This window comes from Trifolium pratense, linkage group LG3 (genome assembly GCF_020283565.1).
Source record: "Trifolium pratense cultivar HEN17-A07 linkage group LG3, ARS_RC_1.1, whole genome shotgun sequence".
In the NCBI taxonomy this organism is placed as follows: domain Eukaryota; kingdom Viridiplantae; phylum Streptophyta; class Magnoliopsida; order Fabales; family Fabaceae; genus Trifolium; species Trifolium pratense.
Window position 1 is genome coordinate 24,612,295 of NC_060061.1, and position 26,890 is coordinate 24,639,184.

The 26,890-nt window shown below is 34.5% G+C and overlaps 2 protein-coding genes across 4 annotated transcripts; both read right to left on the minus strand.

The window, feature by feature from the left end:
• Positions 1–400: 400 nt before the first annotated feature.
• Positions 401–16,587, minus strand: LOC123917750 (ENHANCER OF AG-4 protein 2-like). Of its 2 annotated transcripts, XM_045969571.1 has the most exons (13): positions 16,161–16,587; positions 15,578–15,654; positions 12,430–14,274; positions 11,846–12,344; positions 9,924–10,032; positions 9,664–9,776; positions 8,386–8,573; positions 7,118–7,769; positions 6,545–7,031; positions 6,161–6,250; positions 5,964–6,063; positions 2,652–2,852; positions 401–921 (listed from the first exon to the last, which is right to left on the minus strand). In XM_045969571.1, exons 1-11 carry the CDS (start codon positions 16,269–16,271, stop codon positions 5,993–5,995), a joined length of 4,242 nt encoding a protein of 1,413 aa, XP_045825527.1. In that variant the 5' UTR covers positions 16,272–16,587; the 3' UTR covers positions 401–921; positions 2,652–2,852; positions 5,964–5,992. The 2 variants fall into 2 exon arrangements, with proteins under 2 accessions (XP_045825527.1, XP_045825526.1); XM_045969570.1 differs by having other exon boundaries at positions 5,964–6,250; positions 16,161–16,577.
• Positions 16,588–21,954: 5,367 nt separating this feature from the next.
• Positions 21,955–26,717, minus strand: LOC123917751 (ATP-dependent Clp protease proteolytic subunit 2, mitochondrial). 2 transcript variants are annotated; one of them, XM_045969572.1, is made up of 3 exons: positions 26,269–26,709; positions 24,082–24,509; positions 21,955–22,296 (listed from the first exon to the last, which is right to left on the minus strand). In XM_045969572.1, exons 1-2 carry the CDS (start codon positions 26,594–26,596, stop codon positions 24,091–24,093), a joined length of 747 nt encoding a protein of 248 aa, XP_045825528.1. In that variant the 5' UTR covers positions 26,597–26,709; the 3' UTR covers positions 21,955–22,296; positions 24,082–24,090. The 2 variants fall into 2 exon arrangements, with proteins under 2 accessions (XP_045825528.1, XP_045825529.1); XM_045969573.1 differs by lacking the exon at positions 21,955–22,296 and having other exon boundaries at positions 23,832–24,509; positions 26,269–26,717.
• Positions 26,718–26,890: the final 173 nt, after the last annotated feature.

Below are 26,890 nucleotides of genomic sequence, written 5' to 3' on the forward strand. Positions count from 1 at the left end.
AATTTTCAGGATGAACTAGACCCAATATTAGAGCCTACTGATTGGACAACCCACCATTTATGTCCACACAACAAGCCCAATCCAATAGTGTTGGACGTGAGAGGACTTGCCGGGAAAAACCCAAGTCCCACATTGAATAAAGATAGGTCTGATTTGAGCTTATAAAGAATGACACTACCTTAAAGAATGACACTACCTTACAGGCCGGTTTTGTAAAGATGAATTAGCCCAAGCTCCCAATGTAAGTGGAAACGAAAGCCAAGTAAATAGGCTCTAATCTTCCAAATTATATGTCTCAACCTAATTATCTATTGGCCTCCATACCAGGAGAAATGATTTCATATACAAATATGTATTTTCTCCAATCATCAAGCTTTCCCTGGAGTAGTAAAATCCAAAATATTGAACCTCTTTTCCAACAATGGGTCAGAAAAGAAGACACTAACATTATAATGAGCAAGGATAAAAACACATAACAAGATTCTTATGATGACAGATTATGCCTTAGCTCTCATGGCAAGTCACCATACATATCATAAATCTTAAGTATACAACCTTGCAGCAAAAACCAAAGAAAATATGTAGTTAAAACTTCCTATTCCTGCTCTATTCTGAAAGAACACAATAAAACTAAGAATTCTAACTGTGTGCATTACACAGTACAGGAAAGCAACCAAGAAATCGCAATGTACAATCAATATTTCTGTGTAAATTTTTTTACCGGAGTTCTTGATACATTATGTATAGGTATCCTTGCATACTAATCGAAGTCAGTAACTAAAGCATTGTCTGTTCTGAAATTGCATGACTATTTACCTCAATTATCAGTAGTCTTTCTATGTAATGAAGTTTGCCTTATTCTGAGTTACATCATTCAAAGCATGAGGAAGGGTTCTACATCCTTTCTTGTTTTGCCAAAACCTGAAATCATTGAGTTATTCAGAATTCCTCTTCAACAATATGGAAAGGTTAACAAAAAAACAAATCAATATTAAATGTGCTCGTACCCAAAACGTGGATTAAAAATTATTATAAAGTAACTCACATGCCATAAATATTAATGAGTTCTTTCAAAACAAGACGAGGGTAGGGTGGAATACATCTAGAATGTAATTTTAAGAAACTGCAACATGTCTATCAATTCTAATGTACCACTTATCAGACAAAGGGCTTGACCTTAGTAGTAGTTTTAATTTCTGAATGAGCAACCCAAGAAGGAAAGCCTCCCAATTAGGAGAACGGATTAAATACTGAAATCAGAACTTGCATGAAAATACGTAAAAAAACAAAGAAAAACGAGCATACAAATCATCCTAACTAAATGGAGGAAAAGATGAACAGAATCAAGTGAAGGCTCAAAAGGTATTACTAATCATTTGAAAAAGATAAAAGAGGATACAAGGCAAGAAAAGCCTTCAATAATATAGGGTTCCCAAGAATCCCAACTTAATTTTGATCCAAAAAAACAAGGCGTCGAAAACCAACTGTAAGACAGCAGTCTGATTAAGAAAAAACAGCAATGGAAACAATCCATATGAAGAAGCCAGCACTGGTCACTTTATTTGAGAGGAAAACTTTGATTACAATTTCCAGTAATCCCACTTGGGGGGTATATAAGTAGTTAAGTACCAAAATAATATCTTTAAGAGTTAAGACATAGACATTCCCTGGTATTGGATGGCAGACTGCCACCCTCCACCCTTAACTTTATTACTACCCAAAAGAAAACTCGGCAATACATAAACTTATATCCATAACATTGATAACATCGATCAAAACCTATAAACAACAACTCGTGTTAACCATCCAATGCTTAGATGTTAACAGAGAAAGAATGAATATATCATAATTACATATAAACAGGTTGCAGTGCTTTATTAATATAACAAAGCTATCAATTAAATATCAGTAAAAAATGAAAACAGATCTCACATTTATCAGGCACTATAACTTTGAAAGCATAAATATTTGTACACCTAAATACAGTGTCATCTCATAAGAAATGGAAGAAACAGAAATTTAGCGATTCTAACCACAACACAAAATTATAAACACAGGAAAAAAATAATAAAGCAATACTGAAAATTTCATAAATGACCATTTCATACTAAATTCACAAAACCAATGGGAAACAGAGCTAAAATGTTATAAATTAGCAGTTGAGGATATTGATATTTTAGTTGTAGTCCACAACCACAGGGATGATGTACAGCTTGGACCTTGGACAATATTTCCCAAAAAACCATTCCGGATATTTCCAAAGTTCATATGCTAATAGGTACCCAAAGGTGGGATCCAAGACTAGGGAGAGAAGAGATGGTGCACAAAGACTACATCACTTCATCAATCATTCTCTTTTTTTTTTTTTTGCATTTCTTAATAAATTTGGGCAAAACTATTAGCATTGCCGACAGAGCGTCAAAAACTGTTTCATATATAAAGGTTACAACATATAAATACTCAAGTCACTAAAACATGCAAAATTTATTAAGAAAATGCAACAGATAAAATTAACATTAATTTATTATTGTATTTAAAAATTAAAAAAAAAACATGAATTTATTATTAGTTAAAATTGAATCCTTGAAACAGATTTCTATATAGGCGGTGTAAGGTAATAATTACAAGGGATAGGAAACAGATAAACTAACCAAGTCAGAAACATGGGCCTAAACTTGGAACAAATGTCTGTGGGATACATTGTCAGGAAAAAATACAATATACACAATCCTGCCAAAAGCCTCCACAAGTTTTCAAAATTTTCTTCACAGGTAAGTTGTATGTACTACACAGGCGAATCTAACTTTGCAGTACAATATATAGCCGTGCATGTTGATCCACCAGCAACAACACTGAAAGTTAACAAGAAGTAATGAATCAATATTTGAAGAAAAAAGAATACCATAAAAACAATATTCCTGACCAAAAAATATGACAGAAGCATACTACAGGTAAGTAGAACAACATTAAACTGTTTATTCTAAAAGAAATTCAGTTCATACGCAAGATGATATTATGATCAAAATCAATTTTCGCCATGTGAAGAATTAACCTACGCAAATTTGAACTTCGGAAAGCTCCATGAAAGGGATTCCTATCATCACAAACAGAATGACTGATATTCTTTCAGTTTTGCAGATCATAAATTATGCTTCACAAAAGCATCATGTAAGATGAGGGTTTCCAAAGCTTCGTAAGCTTTATTTAGGTCATATTTCTAGGCGAAATAGGGCTTGGACTTTTCTCCAACACACCCTTCTCGTGCCTTGGGCCTGGTCTGGTTTATTAACAATACAAAACTAGCCTGTAAAATGAGGACGGCCCCAACGTTGTACACTCTGTTTAGGCTATATCTCTAAGCAGTGAGACTTGGCCTTTTCTACAATAGAAAGCCTAAAATTACCAAACTGAAGTCAAAATTATTTTAAATGTCCTAATAAGCAAGCAGTCCATACTTTACAAATTATTTTATATGAGTGCTACGTAAAGTAATCCTTCCTTGTATTGTTTTCTTCCACCGTTTTTTTTACTACAGAAGTTACTTGAAAAATAAAAAGAACAGAAGGAAAGAATGAGTTATCCAGATCGTCCAGTCATACATACCAAAGCTGTTCAAGTACACACAGACCCGGAAATTTCTCCAAAAGATAACCCCACAAAGTTCTTCACCAGTTGGCCAATTTTCACCGCAGCTTCATGTGAGTTTTTAGAGGCACATGATTTCATTTAAAAGCTAATAATTCTACCCTCTTCAAACTAATACACTTATATACCTAATGAATAGCTTCAGAATGTTTCTATGTTCACAAGATATATTGACTTCAATTATGCTTGCATTTAATTACTCCCTCTGGTGCTTTTTAGAAGGAACACTTTGAAAAAATTACACCGACCAAGGAAGCACATTTAACATAGTTATTTCATTTAATACTCTTATAAATTTAAATTTATTCCATGTATACCCTTATTTAATTACTCTTTCTTTAACTAACTTAGTTATTTTTAAATTCTCTCTCATAATAAATAAGGGCATAAGTGAAATTGAACATTTAAAACATTTGAAAATTGGTCAAAGTTTCTTATAAAAAGGACCAAATTTTTTTCCCAAAGTGTTCCTTATAATAAGGACCGGAGGGAGTATTTCAATATTACATGAGTAATGATAATGTGTCTGAAGGCCAAGTTCGTTCAATCTGACAAATGACTTGGCATGTCTACTAAACATTCATTTCTATAACTCTTTCTACTAACCATTTGTTTCTTTTTAGGAAAAACTATTATTCTTCTTATATACTCCCTCGGTTTCAAATTACTTGTCGTTTTAGAAAAAAAACAAGAAATTAAGAAAGTTTATATTTGCACCTTATTTTCCTATTATACCCTTATTTTAATTCACCAATAAATTTCTTTTTTTTTTGCACACACTTTCTCTTTCCAATAAATTTAATATGTTAGGTACCAAAAAAATTTTAAAAAAAAAACAAACTTTTTTTTTAAAGCTTAAAAAAACAAACTTTAGTTTTCTAAATATATAAATCTTCTATAGTTTCAACAACTACTCCTAAATATTTGGAATTTACATGAGTGACTTAGATAGGTAACTAACAGGTTGTAGTCATTTTGAGTTTCAACAACTACTCCTTAAATAGTGTTCTTTTCAAGTTGTAGTCATTTTGAGTTTCTTAATGGAGAAATACTTAGATAGGCACAATATTATACGAAGTTTAGTAAAAAAAAAAACAAAAACAAGATTATACGGAAAAAAAAAGCAAGATTTTGTGTTTCTTCATATTGTGATGAAGTTGTAGTCATGTGTAACATTTTCAATAAACATGCAAGGGAAAAAAAAAAGCAAAACAAAAACAATAAAAAAAAGTATACGTAGTAAAAAAAAATATACAATAAAAAGATTATATAAAATTTAGTCAATAAAAAAAATTAGGAAGGAGGGTATAATAGACAACATATAACCTTAAATTATATTGTATTAGGAAGGAGGATACAATAGACAAAATATAACCTTAAATTATCAAAACGACAACTAATTTGAAACGGAGGGAGTAGTATTTTTATTTTATTTAATTAATATATTTTTAATCTCTATATAATATTTCGGATTAAATATGTTTCTATTCCTTATAGAATTTTGGCTACGTTGTATAATTATTTAATTAATATATTTTTAATCTCTAGATAAATTACAGATTATATATGTTTTTAGTCTGTATAAAATTTTGGCCAAGTATAATTTTTTATTTATTTGCATGTTTCTCTTTGTTCTCTATTTTGGTCCCTTAAATTACAAACGTTAGAACGTTAGACACTTTGGTCATTTAAGTTGTGTTTGTTCCATTTTGGTCTCTCTAATGTTTCAAACATTATACACTTTGATCCCTACGATTTGTAACTTTTTGATCCCTAATGTTTGTAACTTTTTTTCCCTAGTGTTCGTAACTAAAGAAACCAAAATGTCAAACATTAGTAACTTAGACCAAAATGTTTTAACATTTGCAAATGAAAGTATCCTAATGGAATAAGGAATTTAAGATATCAAAATGTGACGTTTGTAACTTAAAAGACAATATAGAATAAAAAAATAAATATAAGATACCAAAGTGAAACATAAAATTAATGTATGCAACCACATCAATCGCGTGAACGTAGCCCTTTATTTACCCTTAATCTTAATTTTTTTTCAAAGAGCAAAATGAAAAGTGAAAATCCAAAAAACCATGCAAGTGACTAAAATTAAGCGCCCATGCGATTCAACGAAATGGCATGATGTGCAATATAACATTCATATTACATTATGTAAAACCTGATCATTGAGATATCGACAAAGAACAAAAATTTATCACCAGTAACTTACAGTACAGCAAAAAATGATAAAACATATCCCTCCCAAAAACATATCCAAACTGATTTGAGAGAGAGAGAGAGAGAGAGAGAGAGAGAGAACATACTTAATTCTAATAAGAAGACCCAATCAACTTCAAGTGGGTCTCCAACAATTAACAGCAGTAATGTCTGGCCTGGAAGGCAACATCTGAGGAATACCATGTCCTGGAAAAGGGAACAAGTAAAAATCAAATACAGTAAAGCAAAGCACAGTGAAGAATAAAAAAAAAAAAAAAAGCAACAAAGAAATTTAGAAAGTCACCTGATACTGGTGCACTAGGTAGTGTGCTTGAAATTGCTCGCTGAAAACCTGCATTGCTTAATGGTGGCCTTTCAAGTGGTGGTCGGAAACCTTCATCACCATTATAAAAAAAATAAAAAATAATGAGCGACAAGACAATCAAGTTGATCTTACAAACAACTCAAAATACAAATAACATCAATGTAATTTCAAAGCTTTTAATGTCATCAGCAAAACAAAAAAAATTAAAAATTAAAACTAAAATAGTAGAAGGTAAAGAATCTCCACAATCTGAAAATTAATTTCACAGATGATATATACGTGATAAATAGTTTTAAAAGACAAACATTAATTTATTTTGATATAATAAACATTTGGAATGGCAAGGAGAATAGATTAACATACCTTCTTGCCCAAAGGGAGGACCAGGGCATGAAGGATTTATCCCTCTCCATACACCATTTTGATGTTGATTATTTGTGGATGCCATTCTCCATTGCTCATCAGCAACGAATTGCCTCCGGCCATCAGGAAGAGATGGTAAAGGAAAGGGAGAATGGAATGCATGTGGAAGGTGTTGCTGAACTGTGTGATTTTGATATGAGTACTGATTTGATGGATTTTGGGGTGGGGCAGGATGTGTATGTCTCTGAGCATATGGGGCATTACCCTGCTGATATTGCTGGTTAGGTTGATGGACTTGGGCATTTAAATACACATCATTCTGTCCATATTCTAATTGTCTTGAAGGGTTAAAACCAGAGGGCTCCTGGGAGCTAGAGCCTGTAGCCAGGGCAAAAGCAGATGGCTGTGGATATAGTTCATTCTTGATAACTGCATTACTGTGTCCTCCAGAAAAAGAATTACCAGCCATTTGAACTATTTGGTTACCCTGCATAGAGGACCGTGTTTTTAGTATACGAGAAATCATGTTAAATCCAAAACAAGCAGGAGATATCAAAAACAAAAATTTCTTACACTAGTTGAGTTACTAAAGTCATGAGGTACGTTCTGCTGATACCCCAGCTTTGGCGATGACTGATATGATGACTGAGGTGGCATTAATGACTGGGAGACATGTGATGGCCGGGGCAGTCCAGATGATTGAGGAACCAATAATACTGGTGGGGCTGAGGATGGTAAAGGAAGAGGAGGTGGGGGTTGCAATATTGGAGGGGGTGGGGGTGGGGGAGGAGATGATGGAGGAGGAGGAGGAGGGGGTGGTGAAGAAGGCAAAGGTGGGGTCAGGGGAGGTGAATCAAGAGGTAATGGAGGGGAACCCTCTGGAGTAGCCACTATGTCTTCTGAAATATTTGAAGTGGGGTCTAAATTCCTATTTGAGCTCTGAAGAAGCATATCAGTTTCATCAGTACTGTTCAAATATACAGGTCTCTCATCCTTTGGGTGACCTGAAACATCTTCCATTTCAAGCTCACCATCTACATCCTCCAAGATACAATGGCGCTTGTCATTTGGGGTCATAGTATAAGGTTCTGATCCTCCAAACTTAGGGGTGGGATCAGCTGGAGATGTACCATACATATCCGTACAAGAATTGATTTGTAAATCTTCATCTTCGTCTTCATCAAACGCATGGCAAGAGAGACCAGGAAGCTGAAACGTAGCATTACTGATAGACGACACACATGAATATAACAAGAATCAGATATCCAAATTACATTTTGGAAACAAATAAAATGGGAATAGAATAGAAAATAAAAATATACAGTAAAGCTTTCTACAGTTAATCAAAAGTCCAGCCAAGTAAAAAAGGCATGACACTGGAACCAGCACAAAACAAACTTTTGAAGTTTGAACAACTTATGAAATCAGTTCAAATTTATGTATACTTATGGTACTATTTTTAACTTGACGATTCTTAACCAGGAATTAAAATAGTTAACTCTCCTCAAATTGTACAAGCCTATTTAATCGACATAACTTTTAACACAGATTTCACCTTAATTCTTTTTGCATTTTGGATATTTTCAAATTCCTGGGTCCAACCACAAATTAACTTCAGCCAAGCTCAATTGGGATCAGTAACATATTCCACTTTGTGGTTGTTTTTGCGGCATTATTTAAGGATTTCGAAATTACTATTCTCCTGGTTTTAGTAAGGATAAACTAAATGTACAAAAATAACCAGTAACTCATGATAGGAAAAACATGTTATAATAAATTAAAAAGAACATGAATTTATAGAAAACACTCGATCTAAAGAATTGGTAGAACAAATACCAGACCTTCCATACTCATCAACGAGCATGCCTTCCATTTCTCTAATTGGGTCGTCCACAGATCGCTCAGCACGAGATGGACGCCTGAAGTTATAGCTAACTGTAATATCATCATTTGAACCCCCAATTTCATCCATGTGACGGCGAATAACAGACTCCGGCAAAATTTTCCTCTCAAGCCACAACCTCAAAACCTGCAAACCGCCCAAAATAGAAAATAAGAAAATAAACCTATCAAATGAAATCTCACTTCACGATATAATTAGGCAAAGATTGTAGTCAAATACAAGTAATTCTGTAATTGACATTCATAGAACATGATCGTGTAGGGCATAATTTGAGGAAAAAGCTATGAGGTTGTTTGCGGTGCTGGATGAATTCAATGTTTTCCCCATAAAACTCCCTTTCCCTGACATTGGTGTATTTACATTTGAATTCAGCAAAGTAGCCCATTTATTTCTAAGCCGTGAGGAACTAATTTCCCTTGGAATAAGTTGTTTGGATGCTGCATGAATCTATGTTAGCCCTTTGACTTTGAAGCAGTATGTCCACGTTGGTTATAAAATATTTTGAAGAAAATCGAAGCAACAATTTCAGCGGTGATGGGTGGTTGTGCATTTAATCGGAGTGACACCCCCAACATCTTGTAGGGCCTCTCCATTATCCCAGTTCCAATCCAGGACAAGTTTGAATACATGAAAGTTTGAATACATGAATCAGTAGCCTCTCTGTCGGGCGCTCTTGAGCCTGTTTCCAGGCACTTTCATCAACTAATATACAAAGAAACTAACTGGCTAGCTTTGTTACATTATTTGTGTTTCTTTTCTTTCTTGTTATTTTCTTTTTAGGATTTCGAAGAGTTTTTCTAATCCTCACCCTATTTCTACTCTGATTCTTTCCACGTTATAAAATATTTTGAAGAAAATCGAAGCAACAATTTCAGCGGTGATGGGTGGTTGTGCATTTAATCGGAGTGACACCCCCAACATCTTGTAGGGCCTCTCCATTATCCCAGTTCCAATCCAGGACAAGTTTGAATACATGAAAGTTTGAATACATGAATCAGTAGCCTCTCTGTAGGGCGCTCTTGAGCCTGTTTCCAGGCACTTTCATCAACTAATATACAAAGAAACTAACTGGCTAGCTTTGTTACATTATTTGTGTTTCTTTTCTTTCTTGTTATTTTCTTTTTAGGATTTCGAAGAGTTTTTCTAATCCTCACCCTGATTCTTTCCCCTGCTGCAATTCCTTGTGTTGTTAATAAATATAAACAAACACACTTACCTTGTGACATTGACGACGATTTTCACGGGCACTAGCTCCAGGGGGAGCAGCAGCACCAAGAAGACGTGGCAGCGCTGCTTGAACTATAGGGATGTAAGAAGCTCCAGCAATTCCTAAAATGCCCGTCAATTAGTGAGACAGATGCCACAATGAAAGAAAAAAAAAACCTAAACTTGCAATTTTGAGCTGGAAGAGAAGTGGAAATAAAAACACCGATAATAAATGGTAATAGCAAAGGACTCTCTCACTTCTTCACCCACCTTTTTGACTATGTGAGCACTGAGTGATAGAATCAACAAGAAAAAATAAATCCACCTTGCGATGAAAACTAGTTTCATTTTCCAATTTCCGGATGAGAAGTTCAACAACCTGGACATAAGGACTTAGAAGTAAGTCCAGCATAGATACAGTGACCATAAAATTAACATAACCACCAATAATAGCAAAAGTATAGTATCTTGGAATCTATAATAACATTCCAATGAATGAGCTCTAACTAAATATTAAAACAAAGAGAAAAAAGGTGCATTTATTATCATCTTCCATGGATCCTTGATGTTCCTATTCCAGGATTTTTAATGTAATAAATAAAAGCTACTTATGATAATAATAATAATATAAGCAACAAATTAATATAAAAATCACAATTAAACTAATGGTAGAAGTATTCAACTTACACCACATTAGTAACATCAAATATCATGTTACACAACCTTCATTATAGTAAATATGAGGCTTGTGCATCTTACCCCCAATAAAATCAGTAATGCTGGTTTAGGAGATCCCACCTACTTTTACACTTCCAACTTCTTACATATCACATCGGTGTAACTTAATATCAGATTGAGATATATTTTTGGGCATTTGCACCATAAAACATTTACCACGTCTTTTCCTACTAGATGGGATTGGCTATGGATCAACCAACACCATAGAGTCTTATGTATTACTATCAAAGGTAGTCATTTAACTCTAAATCTTTCTTAATGATTAGACTGTAGTTTTCCCTGGTCTCCCTCTATGTCATCTACTATCCTCCATTAGGTCAAGTGGTCAACCCTCCTTATAAGTACAGGTCTTCTACATACATGCCCAAACCATCTAGGACGAGATGCAACTATCTTTTCAACAATGAGTAGGGCAAACCCAATTTTCTCTCTAACTATGCTATCAATCTCGGATAGCGGTGAGGCGCTGCCAACCCCAAAATCGGAGCGGCACGGGAGCGGGGAGCGTTGTGGACATTAAATAATTAATATTATTAATTAAAGATAATAAATTGATAGTTAGTATTAATATAGAATGTAATAATTAGTATTAATATAAATGAAAAAATACCATAGTGTACTCTTTCTTTTAATCATATCATAGTGTATTTGTTTAAATGAATTGATTTTATATAACAAAGTATCAAAAGATTTAAAAAAAAAAAGGGTAACATTGAAAAGAGGATACTAGTAATAAGTAACCATGTTAAGTTTCTTGGATTAGTTCAACATGGGCCTAGCCCAATACCCAATTGGTAATTTTAACCCTAGTTCATCTTTTTCTGTCATTCATCTTCTCACCAGCCGCCACCCACCTAATTTTTTTTGTAACCCTAGTTCATCTTTTTCCGTCATTCATCTTCTCATCAGCCGCTACCCACTTAATTAGTTTTGTTATCTGTCGTTTTCTTCCTTCCTTCTTCTGTTCTTTGGTTGGTTTAGTCGTCGTTTGCTGAATCTGTCAAACGCAGAGTTGAAAGACGATGAACAGTAGCCGTCGTTTTGCCGAATCTGTCAAACATGGACAGACCTGCGTCAAACCCAAACCGCTCAACGCAAACCCTACCACTTTCGCCGCTTCACCCGTTCACGACGCTCCGACGCGTCTGGGAGCGGCTGCCTTCAAAATCCCGCGCCGCTTTCGATAACCTAGCTCTCTATAACCACTCATTTATTGCAACATTCTCATCCCTAAAACGCTAAGTTTACTCGTTGATTTTTAAATGCTCTCACTGCCAACAATCAGTTCCACATTATTTTTTGTGCACTATGACAGTAATTAAATAATATAAATTCCTTTCTATTGTAACTCTAACCTCTCTAATAGTTCATATAGCTTTGCAAGGAAAAGTGGAGGGTGTGGGATCATTATTTGATTCATAGTTTATAACAAGCAATAATATGATGGAGCTGACCTCATTGGCAATGCCATACTTAGCACAATCTATGGCAAGACGAGTTGCACGCCCAATACTCTCCTTGGTCCTTGACAAAGTTTCAATCATTCCTTCAAAAGCGTCACGGGCAACAGCAGCCTCTGTATCACCACTGAGCGATCCACCAGGACCCCTTTGCACAGAACCTACTCTTCTCTCCTCAATTTCATCAGCATCGAGCTGATTTTGAGATACAGAGTGATACTCATTAGTAGGTGGAGAAGCCGAAGTTGTGTGCTCATGAACTCCCTGCACATCTGTCTGTGCGAAGTTACTTGAGACAGAAAAAAATGGCTGAACAGTGGAGGGGCTAGGAGTCCCCCCTTGAACATGATGCATATCAGAAGAAAGATATTGAGAATGAGCTTTTTTCCATTTTGCTTGGGCAGCTGCAATCAGATGCTTCATATTTTTAGATGTTTCTGAATTCCCAGAACCAATATATATATCACTTCTTTCTACCATACCCTCTTCAAATCTGTATTGATATAAAAAAAAATAGGAAGGGAAAAGGATCAGAAAACAACACCAAACAAAATGAGAGGAGTAAATAACATATGTACCTATCAACATGCAGTGCATCGAGCTCCTTAAAATCTACTGTTGAAACAGGAACGTCAACTGCCTGAGGCAATGTCTTTGGAGTAGTCTTAGAAATTTCAGCTGAAGATGCCAGCTTCTTCTTATGAGCAGAAACTGGGTTCTGAGAAGAGCTGAGGTTGAGTAAAGATTTTGAAGACCCGTTATCTGCCTTCTTTTGAGTAGCAATGCTGGAAGCTTTAACCATAGGTTTGGAAGATTTACTCCGCTCAGCATTCCGCTCAGCATTTGACTTTGTTGCTGGGGGAACTGGATGAGGTGATTTTACTGGTGAGGCAGAGCTTACTTTTGCCACCTTAGAAGGAAACTGCTTTGAATCTAACTTATCATGACTATGAGGAACATGCACATGATTGACTTCATCAGCTTTCACTTTTTCAGGATGCTTAATTGATGATGTATCATTATGTAATTGAGAAGATGGCTCTTTCAAATGAGCATCCTCAAGTTGACTAGAATTTCTGCAAGCAGCATCAGATTTCTCAGAATGTGCATTATTTCCCTTCTTGACCCCTGTAGCAAAAGGTGATTTCATATTTTTTGCAGCTCCTCCATGAACAGGAGTTTTAGGTACATCGTCGTCTTCATGAAGGCAAACAGCTTTACGTTTTCTCTGTACTTGTTTTGTCATAACATTCTTCGTATCACCTTTCAGTTTAAGATTATTCCATTCTTTTTTCTCATCAAAAGCAATAGTATCAGAATCAGGCATAGTTTTTTGAACTTGGCTATGTTGTTTGATCACAGGTACCAACTCATGGACAGAGCTTTTTCCTTTTGAATTTGATGTGGACCTTTTCAACTCTAACATTTTAGATGATTTATCTTCAACAGAAGTAGAGCAAGGCAAAGGACTTTTCACATCTTTTGGAATGTGCCCTGAAGGTAACTCATCTCTAGCATCCATGCGTTTTAACTTCTTTGTAGCATGTAAGGACTCATTTGCTCCCACATTATGCTTTGCATGAACTTGGTTCTTCTTTTCCATAATTGAGTTTTTGCCATCAGACTCCTTAGCATCAAACATGATCTCCTGTAATTCATTTTTTACTTCAAGACTTGCTTTTTTTGAAATTAAGTTCTTACTTTTTTCTCCAGTATTACCATTCGACCCTGGTCTAAGAGTGTCTGGGGAATCTGATTTAACAGCAGATGTATCTTTCCCTTTGCCAGTTTTAAATGCCTCCCTCGACCTGGAAAGATCACCACTTCCAGTAGAATTTCCCACCTTCAAAAGTGTTCCGGTAGATCCACCATTTTTGTTTCTATTATCTGCAACTTCACTTTTCTTCTTTGAACCAGTAAGAAGCTTTCTTGGCTTACTCCCATTTGTTGAGACACTATTTCCGTTATCATGTTGACCAAAATCATTAACATTACTTGCACCTTTAACAGTAGGTTTGCTAGAATTCTTCTTTATCTCTGAACCAGAAAAACTTTCCTTTGGACGGCCAGACTCAGTGAGCTTTTCATCTAGGTTACCCCTCTCTCTGGTTTTCGGTAAACAGTCCTCCAAATTAGAGCCAACATTACTCCCATAAATGTTATCCTTTTCTGCATCAGACGTCATAGCATCAGTTGTATCCTTTGAATTACCCACTGCCTCGTCAACAGGAGGAGCTTCTGAACCAATCCGAGAATCATCAGTGTCGTCACCACTACTCTTCTGTTTCTGTATCTCATCAAAAGCAGCACATATTTCCTTCACAGCTTGGGCAAAGTACTTTGTCTTGCCTTGAAGCCGAGCAGTCAACTTATTTTTATACTCACTTGTAAATGCCTGAATATCTGGGGGTGCAACAAAAGCTCTGCAAAGGAAGACAAAATAACATAGGTGCAATGGTATGGAGACAAAAAGGCAGGACATTTATCTAATGAAAAATAATAACCATGAGAGCAGAAATCATAAGACTTATCACCAAATCAGATTACCTTGGTATTTGGATGAAGGTCAGCAGACTATTATCCTTCAAATTAATCAGAATTTACTTAATATGGTATGACTTTAACCATGGTTTTTTTTCAACTCGCGATAAAATTTTGTTCTAAGAGATATTCCGCGATCTTAATTATGTGTTATCAGATTGTGAGTCACGTAATACAGATAACAAGTCACAAAATCTATTATAAAAAAGCTTCTTTTACTTGTAACATGTTTACTTATGTTATAGCATAATGTAGAGCTACAAAATCTTCACACCTTTTTCTTAAAACAATATCATAAATACCAAAAGATGTACTAGAGCAGAGCATAAAATATCCTCGCAGGGCAGTCAAAGACAAGAAAAATAACTCATTAAGAGATATGCATTAATTTAGCTTAAAGATCTATTGGACCCCTGTGCAATCTCAACATTCAGTTATCATTGAAAAGTCACCGAGAACCCATACCACTTGTCTATCATTAAAACTTTCTGTTAAGCAATTGCTAATCAAAAACTATTATTTGCATGCAAAAACTACTATCGTAAATTATTGTGGAGTATTTCACCATAGCATCCAAAATTAATCCCTGAATTCTACATGTTTATTATTTAAGATGATTCAATTTTAAACTTTGGGTCTTCTCCTAACAATTTGACCTTTTAGATAAGTTGGTGAGATCGTCAACAAATTGCAGAGTCGATTATACACTACAAACAAGTAATTCATGGAAGCAACTATTTCTAATAACCTAAAAGGACATGCGGATATAGAATTATATAGTTGTATAATAAAATTTAATTGGAAACTTGTCATTTCAGTTTCAAGATTAAGGATACCATTATAAAAACACTGCAATGCACTACAACATCTACACTGTGTCAAATAAAACTTCCCCACAACTGTAAAAACCAAAAGCCAAAGACTAAGAACAGAAGACCACTCAATAAACATAGAGGTAACATGTAAGAGGGAAATATTTCCGAACTCCTACATATGTCATCAGTACAACTTTTCCAAATCCAAACTACATAATCAGTTTACACTTAAGTTTGTTCCTCTTTACTAATTCCCACAACAGCCCCTATTTATCATCACAAATTATTAAGCTTTCGCAACCCCATCATTCACCAGTAACTTAGCAACATGTTAGTTAGTCACAAGAGAAATCAGGTGAGAGAGGCTTACATCTCTTTGGTGCCAAAAAACTGAACAAAATATTTCTTAGGATCAGCGGCTTTCTCCCAATCTTCCGGCCTACTTATCTGAAAACAAAGAAGCAACAAAACCAGTAGCCATTCATCAGTACCTATAACTGAAAGATAAACCAACAGCAACACACAAAATCAGACATAAAAAACAAAAGGGTATGATAACAAGTTTCATGGCCCATAACAGCACTATTTAACAAGGCAAACAATATACTCTAGTTTCAAATATAAGCTAAAAAAAAACAACTCTTCAGACCAGATTCACTAATTATTCAATGAATCTTAAAAGTTGTTTTTTTGCTTATATTTGAAACCGGAGGCACTAAATTTTTAAACTTGAATACACCACTTTTCACCACACAAATTTCTATAGCCCCCCTAAGGGAACTCTTTTAACATATTCAAAAACAAAATACTTAAAACCCCTAATACAAACAATTTCACAAACTCACAAAGCAACGATTATTCAATCAAAATTGAAGTATCATGAATTCACATCCCAACACTATGATGAAGAAAACTGTAAGAAGAACAAAGAATTGGATTCAAGAGTAACGAACCTTTGCAGGCCAAGCAGGGAAGCCTTTAACCTTAGCAAGAACGAGATCGCCTAAACGTAAGTGACCGTTCGTCTTGGCCTTATTCGCACCGCGTCGACGCGCGGGAGGCATGACTCGGAGAACGACGTTGTGGAAGAATAGAGGAAGGGAAAAGGTAGGATCGGAAAAACCCTAGAAAAATCCCGCGGTGGCGCCGCGGGGAAAGTGGAGAAGGATTTTCAGCGGCGGAGGTGAAAGGGGATTAGGGGAATTGAGCGAAAATAGTAAAAGATTTTGATTATTTTGTAATTTGTGAGAATCGCTTATTGATTTCGCGTTTGCGTTTTTGGGTTTGCCTGCCCAGAAAGAGTGTTAGGGATGGATGGGACCTCGATGGAATTTTCTGATTTTTTTTTTTCTTTTTGGTTTCCAGCAATCATTTGCAAGTAAAAAAAATATTTAAAAATAATAATGGTTAATATCTTCGGTTTCGGTCTTGTGTTATTTTTTGTAAATATAATAATATAAATAAATAAATAAATAAATAATATAATACTACTTCCATTTTAACTTTTTCTTTTACCCACCTCCATTTTTTTTTTACGTAAAATTAAAGATTTTCTTGACGTAAATTAATTTGTGTCGGAGCATGTATATTTATTTTTTTTAGGTTGATCGGAGCATCTATGTTTAAATGATGATTAAAATAATTATTATGGATGAATTATTGTCTATATTTTAGGCGAAGTTAATGGAGAATATTCATTCATGTTTCACTAGACCTAATGTAATGAGCTTTTATGAGACATTTACTTACCTTCACACGTTGTTTAAAGACACTTAACTAACAGGCGGTGGAATCCAAGTGATGTGTACTTGTTGTCTTTGTCTTGTTTTATTTCAACAAGCAGTACATATATAATATCCTCTGTACCATAATATATGTCGCTTTGACACTTTTACATATATTAAGAAATGTAATTAATATTGTATGAAAAATATAGATTATGAGTTGATTTAGAAAATTATCTTTCATTTATGGTATAGAAAAAATAAATTGAAGAATTGAAAGAAAAAATAGTAATAAATAATTAAGGGTATAATAGGAAAAATAACATTAAATGTTTCATTGATAATATAAAGCGACATATATTGTGGTACAAATTTTTTCTCCAAAGTGATATATATTATGGTACGGAGTGAGTATAGTAGTATCATCTATTGAGCATGTGACCATACAATCGTGTCATATAATTCTGTTTCACAATATACATACATAAGTACATAACCATAACCCATCAATCTAAGAGACTTTGTTAAGTTGTAACTGATCATACCGTGTCAATAAGTGATTATTCATCCATTGAATTTTTTTAGTGGCTCCTGGCAAAAAATATTTGAAACTATTCTTATAAGAAAAAATCAAAATTATTTTTAGGACTTGTTGAGCTAGCGCCAATGTGAATGACACTTTCAATAAAGAGACGTACCCTTATGAATGGCGCATCCAAATCCAACAAAACAAAGTAGCTTATGCTTTTCAGTGACGTAAAAAATGTGGGACAATTGGTGGAAGTCGTATTTTAAATGTGAGCAACTCATAAGAACTAGTGCTGAATTCTACAACTTACCTGACATAATAGTTAAGACAAGTTAGTTTAACGAGCAAAAGAGTTTATGACTTTAGTATCGATAGCAATTTACAATGATCTTCATTTGAAAATTATATAATACGAAGACTTCATCGACAAATTTGTTTTAAAAATCGCTCAAACGAAAACATTTATAAATAGTTAGAAGATATTTTGTTGTTATTGATTAGAAATGAAAAAAATATTATCTTTTTATGCAAGAATAAGAATGTTTTGTATTTTTTTATGGAAAATGCTAAACAGTGCCCCCGAGCAGTAGTTAAGCATGTAAATATAGAAATTTTATTTCGTAAATTGTACATTCAATGTTTTAATGATGTAAAAAATTATTCTCTCTCATCATTAACTTTATCATTTGTTTCATTTTTTAGTATGCTTAACTAGTGCTCTGGGGGCACGTTTAGCATGACCCATTTTTTATAATGAATATTTTGTATGTTAGTTAAGATGATGACTATTTTTTCTATTATTTATATAAATAAATAAAAAATTGTTTACAATTGAGCTGAAAATCGAACTCATAACATCTAGCGTACTACTCAAATCTCTCATTACTAAACCAAACATAATGGCTTGAAAATAAATGATGCCAACAGACTACAGTGATAATAATTCTATTATTCGTAATTTAAATGAGAATTATTCTTTATAATAGTTTTGCATTTTTTATTAAGAATTTCATTTTTAACTTTCAGGGTCAGGCTTCCAAATAGTCGAGACCGACCCTATATATATTTTTGCTGAGATTTTCTTTTATTACCCTACCAGTTTCTCGCTTGTTCTACAAGTTTCCATTTTTACATTTCCGTTATTTAAATGAGAAATTTGAGAAAAAACACCCTACATAAAAATTCAAGATTTTAAATATCATCTACATAAGTAGTATATAAAAATGACATGTTTGAGGAAAATAAAAAAGACACTCCCTTATCATGAAAATTTCAAGATTGTATGTAGCGGATTCTTGTCAGATACTTAAGACCACCTCCAATGGTGTGGTACCTATTAGGTACTCATGGTACTTATTAGGTACTACCGTTGGAGCACAACACATTTGAGTACCAAATAAGTATCACTTCTCAAATAAGCACTCTCTCTCATAGTACCTAATAGAATTTGTGGGACCTATTTATAAAGATGTAGAGTTATTGATGAGATGTGAAGTTATTTGTGGGACCCGTTTAGAATTTTTTAAGAGGTGTTTGGTTGGAGAGACTGAGTGCTTATTAAGTACTATTATTAAAAAATTATAAATGAGTGATGTGTATATGCGGGACCCACTTAGGTACCCAAAATTGGATTTCTCCATTGTAGATGCTCTAAGTAGCGGACATTATAAAAATGAGAATTTCAAGAAGAAGAAAAAAAACATCCTCCTAACATGAAATTTTCTCATTTTTATATAACGTCCGCTAATTAAGTAGCGGATAATGAATAGGGGTATTTTGATAATTTTGTAGGGTGCGCGAGAAAATGTGTAGGGTGATAAAAGAAATTGCCTTTTTTGCTTAGGCATCTACACCAATTGGACCGGCCTTTTTTTTAATGGCTAATTGGACTGGCCTTGAATTTACTTTTTTTATAAAAAAAAAAACAAAATTAAAAACACAATTAAATATTTTTAAAAATGAATTGAGAGTAACTAAAATATTAGATGATCATTTATCTTATTCCTTCGATTTTTTTAAAATATTAAAATATAAATTTAGCCTTCCAAAATTTTTCTCTTACCAGTTTCATAATCTCGCAACCAAACTCTGGATTACAAGGACCTCTTTCCCTGAAAACCAGAGCGCTAATGCCAAAAAAAAAATTCCCCCTCTAAACTCAACCTCCCAAACATACCCTAACGATTGTTGTTGGAGTTGCTCTAAGTTTCACTACGCCACACAAGATCTAAAGATAGCTTTTGAGCAAATCTTCCAATAAAATCGTTCACCTCTTTGAATTTGTCCCCCAAAAAACAATACACCATTGTTTCAGAATTGTGCATGCACTTGCACGCTAATGTCAATGATAAGAGAGTATTCCAAAATCTGGCCAAACTTCCATACCATTCTAAATTTGTAAGGGTGCAGTTTGACCTTCAACATCTTGATTATGATATTGGATGCTACTCAACAAATCTCACAACTAAGAAACTATGATGCAATACATGAAAGGAGATAAAGATTAGGAGCGGAAAATGAGAGGGATGGGGATAGAGACGCTAGCAGAGAAGAGCGTAGAAGGAGAGTTTTAAAAAGCTAAAAGGTATTGGAAGAAAAAAATCAATTCATGGAGGTGTCCACCTTTATCTAAAGCCGGCAAAGAGGTAATGGTCAAATCTGTTTTGCAAGCTATTCCAACCTATGTAATGAGCAGCATTTACCTCTTACCGGACACCTTGATCAAGGAGATAGAAAGGATGTTGAATGTCTTTTGGTGGGGAGGGAGTAATAACAACAAAGGAATAAAATGGTTGGCTTGGGAGAGAATGGCGCTATCAAAGGATAAAGGAGGACTAGGATTTCGTGACTTTCAAGTATTCAATTTGGCGATGGTGGCGAAACAAAGGTGGAACTTCATATCAAAGCCTCACGCGCTAGTGTCCTGAATTTTCAAAGCAAGGTATTTTCCTTCAACTTATCTATTTGATGCTTCTCTCGGTAATAATCCAAGTTATGTTTGGAGGAGTATATGGAAATCTAGACAAGTGTTGATGGAAGGGTGTCAATGGGTGATAGGGGATGGTAGTAATATAAATGCGATGTATGAACCACGGTGGAGAAATGGTAATAATAGTTGGGTTAGTGCTCACTGCTCAGCAATTTACATAACATGAAAGTGCAGCAACTAATGTTACCAAATCAAAAGCAATGGGATGAAAGCAAGATCGCTTCTTTGTTCCTTGAGGCTGAAGCGAAAAATATAATGGCAGTCCCATTACTTGATGCAGTTGCAGTGGCAAGATTATTTGGAAAGAAGAAAGGAATGGCGTTTACTCGGCTCGATCCGGATACAAAAAGATTATGAAGAAAAAAGAGGAATGGAGGCAAGACAGCACACGAGAGCCTTGGGGGATGTTATGGAAAATTAAAGCGCCACAAAAAGCAAAACATTTGTTGTGGCGCATTCGTAAGGATTGCTTACCGACAAGGGTAGTTTACCAAATCATTATGTTAATTGCACTCTAGAATGTCCACTATGCTTAGAAAATATTGAGGATGAATGGCACCTATTTTTTGAATGTGAATGTAGCAAAGATACTTGGAATGTGATGGGTCTTGGACATGTTATTCACTCCAGATTGCAATTATTTGATAGAATGGAAAAACTGATTTTCCATGTTTGTGCTAATGAAAGTGGTAGGATGGCAATTCTCATTTGGACCATATGGAAGAATAGGAATAACTTGGTATGGAATGAACAAAGAATAAATGCTAGACAAGTAGGCTTCCAAGCACAACATCATTGGGAGGAATGGCATACCATATACGCAGTTGGCAGGGAAATGGAACAGCAGGCTCATGAGGTTACAAATTTAACATGGCAACCACCATTACATGGTAATCTTAAATGTAATGTAGATGCTAGCTTTTTTAATAATGAATGTGCATGTGGTTGGTGCATTCGAGGGAGCAATGCACAATTTATTCTTGCAAGCTCAAACATTCTCTATGAAAAGCTCAACATCATTGAAGGGGAGGCATTGGCGATTAAAGAAGCGATGTGTGAAATAATCCAAAGAGGCTTCAGCCAAGTCATTTTTGAATGTGATTCAAAAGTAGTGGTTGATGCAATTCATTCTAGGAACGTTGGAGTCTCGGAATCCCGTTCTATAATTTCTAGTATTCAATCTTTGTTATTACTATATCCTAACTTTGAGGTAAAGTTTGTCAAGCGACAAGCGAATAGTACTCTTGTTCATACCTTAGCAAGGGCGGTCGTCTATTCTAAGACTAATCGTTATGTTTATGATTTGATACCTCCTTGTATTCACAATATTTTGAATAATGAAATGCATTAAGTTTCTCTTTGTCAAAAAAAAAAAAAAAAAAAAGCTAGAAGGTATCAAAATGTAATTTCGAAAAATGTCAAGCTGTGGAAGAATATATATTTCTAAAATTTAACATGGCTTTGGTAACAGAAAAGAAAACTTCATTTGCAATGTCTCCAAGGCATACTTTATGATCTGTTTTATTCGAAAGATAAACCAACAGCAAAACATTCAAAACATGTTCAAAATGCAGGATTTCCAACCAGACATTGAGAGGTCAACATCTCAATCTTGTTAGAGAAAACGATTTCTGTTTTCATTTTGTGACAAAATTGTCACTTTGTTTTCAATTAGTTTCCTGTTTTTAAAGTTTTGTGCAGGAAACACTAAAAACATTTTAAAAGTGAAATCAAAAAATGAAAATAGAAAATTTTTCTCAAAGTAAACAAACCTTGTATTCTATCCCATATTATATTCCTCAGGTTCCATAATGTATGTAGTTTAGCAATCAATCAACCACATTACTCTGTACCAAAAGATAAACCATATTAATTCAGAAAACTAGCTACTTTTATTTCATGCAAACATGTCACTATCAAAATGAAAAATGTTGTGAAGGGAACTAAACTTAGTAGAGGAACATGCACCAAACCTATGTTGTTATTCTTAGATAGCGACCCCCAAAAATGTTGGCAGTATAGCGGGGAGCAGGATGACCGCTATTGTAAAGACTAAAAAACCATGTACAAAGTAAACATAAATTCCAACAACATAAATACTAAATAGAAGAAGAAAAAACACAATATTAAAGGGACATTCCCATCAAAATAGGTTATAAATGAAGACTAAATACATTACATCAAGTTCTCCCCTTATCCCCTTATCTCCTTATCTCCAACAGATGATTTTTTGCTCTTGTTATTAATCCAGTTGAAGGGTGAGAACAAAAATCGCAAACAATTGTTTTCTTGTTCTTGTCTTTATAAGAATTCCACTGTCAACCTATATCAAGGTTGTCACCAGTAGGTTTAAAATAACCTTTTGAGCAGAGCGATAAGGAGGAAGAAGAAACAGAGCAGAGCAATGAACTTGAAGAAGGAAATGGCACAATGGACATTTATCACGTCATTTTGAGAAATTAGGGCACTCAAAGGGGTGTGAAGAAGACCAAAATACCCCAACTTAATGAAATAATTTCCCAAATTAGGTTTTTCAGCAAATTTCCCCCCACCAAAAGATAATAGCGGCCGAAGAACACTATAGAACTGCTATCACGCCGCTATTTGCGGCCCTCTGGCATAGCGGAGAGGGGGGTCGCCGTCGCTGCTATACTATACCTCTATAGCGGCGCTAAAGCATGCTATTAACATCATAACACCAAACAGTTCTACTTTGTGCCCTTCTAATCACTACTAGTTTCAAATTTATCACCCAAAAAATAATGCATTTCCAAATCATGAAGGTTTGATATATTGTCCAAATTTTCTGTCTGATTCAGTCTGAATTGGAATCAGACAGTGAGCAAAGGCCATAGCCCAAATGGCAAGTTGACCCTGGCTTAAATTCCTATTTTCTTATCCTAGCCTTCAAGTAGTTTTAGAAACCAAATCACAAATTTTCATAAATAATAACATTAACAATTTAACACAAGTTTAGAAATTATATCATATGTAGAGTTGATTACATGAAGCCACAAATTATTATCATAAACAAATACATCTTGTCAATTTATCATGAATGGATATTATTATTTTTACCAAATCAATCATCTGCTTTAAAAGCAGCATATTCAAAAAAAGACGCAAAAACATAATCCATTTGCAAACATGGCAATTAAGTATTAACATATTTGATTATCAAACCATTCTTCTCAATCTCTTATGATGATTCCTAGTCATAGGATAGAAGGGTATGCTAAATTTTCAAACAAAATAACTGATGACATAGCAGAAGTATTCAAAACACTAGGAACTGAAAGAGACTCAAGTATCACACACAAAATATATCAACGCTTTACTTTTCACACAGATAATTTAGCAATTAGATATGCTATTAGAAACGTTCCGAAACCATCATCTGATATTATTATGGATAATTAGCAACTTAAAGATAAGGGTAATTAAAGCTCAAAATCTGTGTGACAAAAAAATGCCAATAAAACTGAATTGAGCGCAAAGACTGAAGCTTAATGGTAAAATCTAATAGCCGAAACTTACAAAGATTCTGTCCAATTGATAAAATTATACCAACTGCAACTAATGCCTAAAGGCAGACATTTAAATAAAGCAAGGATTCCTCAAAGAAACCTTACCCTCAAATTCTAATTTGAACCTTTATCTTTGCCTTCATCAGCAACAGCGTCAGAAACCAAAGTCATAGGTCTCTGATCAATAACCTCGTCAATAATCCCAAACTCCTTTGCCTCTTCAGCAGTCATAAAATAATCCCTGTCCATATTCTTCTGAATAACATCAAGTGGCTGGCCAGTGTGCTTGACATACAACTCATTCAATGCATCCCAGACTCGAACAATCTGCTTAGTATGAATTGCAATATCCTTTGCCTGGCCACTGTATCCACCAGAGGGCTGGTGAATCATGACTGTTGCATTTGGAAGAGAACGCCTCTGACCTTTGGCACCCGCACTCAACAGAAGAGAAGCCATAGACGCAGCCTGACCCAAACAGATTGTGTTTATTGGAGACCGAATGTACTGCATAGTATCATAAATTGCAAGCCCTACACAAATTGCAACCAGTGACACCAATTGTTAGGACCACGGTCCAACTCAACAATTTGTTAGCTGGCAGATGTCGGCATTCGGTAGTTATAATAAAATTACTCAATCAGTTATTCATTCATAATTAACTTGTATATAAAGTATAAACACTATTCATCCAAAAGATTCATAACTCATAACACCAGGGTTGCATTTGGATTTACTTGCGAATATTTATTTGGGTTTATCTACTACCATAAGCACCTGTGAGTGTCTAAGTGATCTTGAAGAAACAACGCAATACATGTCGATCATTTGTTTTCAGTTAATTTTGATATGATCTCTATGATATCTTATAAAAATAGTTTCTGTTTTTTTTTTTTTTTTTTTTTTTCTGCTTGGAGTTGACTAAAACCATGCATTTTAGAGTGACACACATTTATCGTGAAGGGAACTGTTGTGCAGATAAAATGGCTGCTTTAGGCATCAATGTTGATGGTTTTTATTGGTGGGATAATGTTCCGCCTAGTGTTCAAGGAGATTATATTAGTAATTTAATGGGTCTTCCGTCTTTTAGATTTCATTAAATCCATTGCACTCTTTTTCCCTTATCCTTGGTTTTATCCCTTGGGGTTTTCCAAGGAAAGGTTTTTAATGAGGCAGTGGCAGGTTCCTTGTATTTTTGTTTCCTTGGGTTTTGGTCTAGTCCCCCCAAGTTTGTTTCTTTTTTCTTTCTTTTTAATAAATTTTTTAGGGTGCTGCAAATGATAGGTGATGATTATGGGGTGCCAACATAGTTGGGATGTCATAGTTATCATGTGATGCTTGTGCACGCTAATGTTTTATAAAAAAGTTTCTGTTTTTTTTTTTTTGACAGAAACAAGCTTAACTCATATATAGCTTTCCTAGCTAGCTTATGATCTATCATATTAGCTTGCTTCCTAGAAAACTCGACAAGCAAGTTTGGACAATAATGGGAAAACCAAGAAATGCAATATCTAATAATAAAACTAAAGTATGATAAATCATGAGAACAAATTTTGAAACTATCAACAATGGTCTTTAAATAACCAAGACATTGGATTCAAGTGGTCAATGAGCTTCCCCTAGGACAAATCGTTTGGGAGAATCCGAGTTTGTTTCCTGGTTGGAACAATTCTTGGCCAGACTTTACTTAACTCGTGGCCGAACTCTAAATTGCCGGGGCTCCCTTCCTCATGGAACCAGAGGGTTAATACAAAAAAAAAAAAGTCTTTAAATTGAGCTCAAAGATAACATTATCAAGCCCCAATTATGCAATCCACTTAACAGCTGACTATTTATTAACCACTAACATGATAAGCACTTTCTTAGAATTTCTTTAAATGTACAAATAAATAACCACTTACATGGCAAGTGGTTTCTCGAAATTTTGGATAGGCCTAACTCAACCGTACAAAACTGGCTTGTAATTTAAGAGACGTCTCTTACTTATAAACACATTTTCAGTTTTTTTTTTTTTGAAACAAACACATTTTCAGCTTAAATCTCATCAAATGTGGGACTTTCCACAGCTTAATTAAATTGTTTATCCAAACAGGGTCCAAACTAAATCTCAGGACAAGAACACCACACATATTTAACAGCAAAAAAACACAGGATTTACACATGAAGCCATTGATAATTAACGGATTATTATTATGTTATAACAAAATGGGTCATAAAAAAAACGAGATTTTAAGTGAATATAAGCAATTAAAGACACATAAAAAACAATAAAACGGTAATGGGTAAACCTACCTGCAGTAACAGCGCCACCAGGGGAATTGAGATACATATTAATCGGCTTGGAAGGGTTTTCAGATTCAAGAAAGAGAAGCTGAGCAACAACAACATGAGCAGTATCATCAGAGATAGGTCCATTGATGCAAATGATTCGTTCTTTGAGAAGACGAGAGAAGATATCATAGGCTCTTTCACCTCTAGAAGAGGTTTCAATCACCATTGGAATAGTTTGGTATGGTCGAATTGTGCATGATGATGATGATGATGGTGTGAATTGAGGTTTTTTTGTGTTGAATAATAATTTGGTCGCCAATGATCTTGTGGTTCCAAAGAGGTTTCTCATGGTGGTTTGGTTTGTCGCAGTTTTCAGCGAGATTGGGATTTTTTTGTGATTAGGGCTTGTCTTTCCAAAATTGTGAAACTGTTACACCACACCAGACCAGAGTGCTTTTTTCCCTTTTCCTATATTGATTGATTTTTTATCAGGTAAAATAAAATAAAATAAAATAATAGTTTTTTAGTATTTTAATTTATTAATTGTGATTTTAATTATTTTAAAAATATTTTTACAGAAAATAGGACATGTACAGCCCATGTAAAATAAATAATTTTACACAGTCTTCTAATACCAATTGTG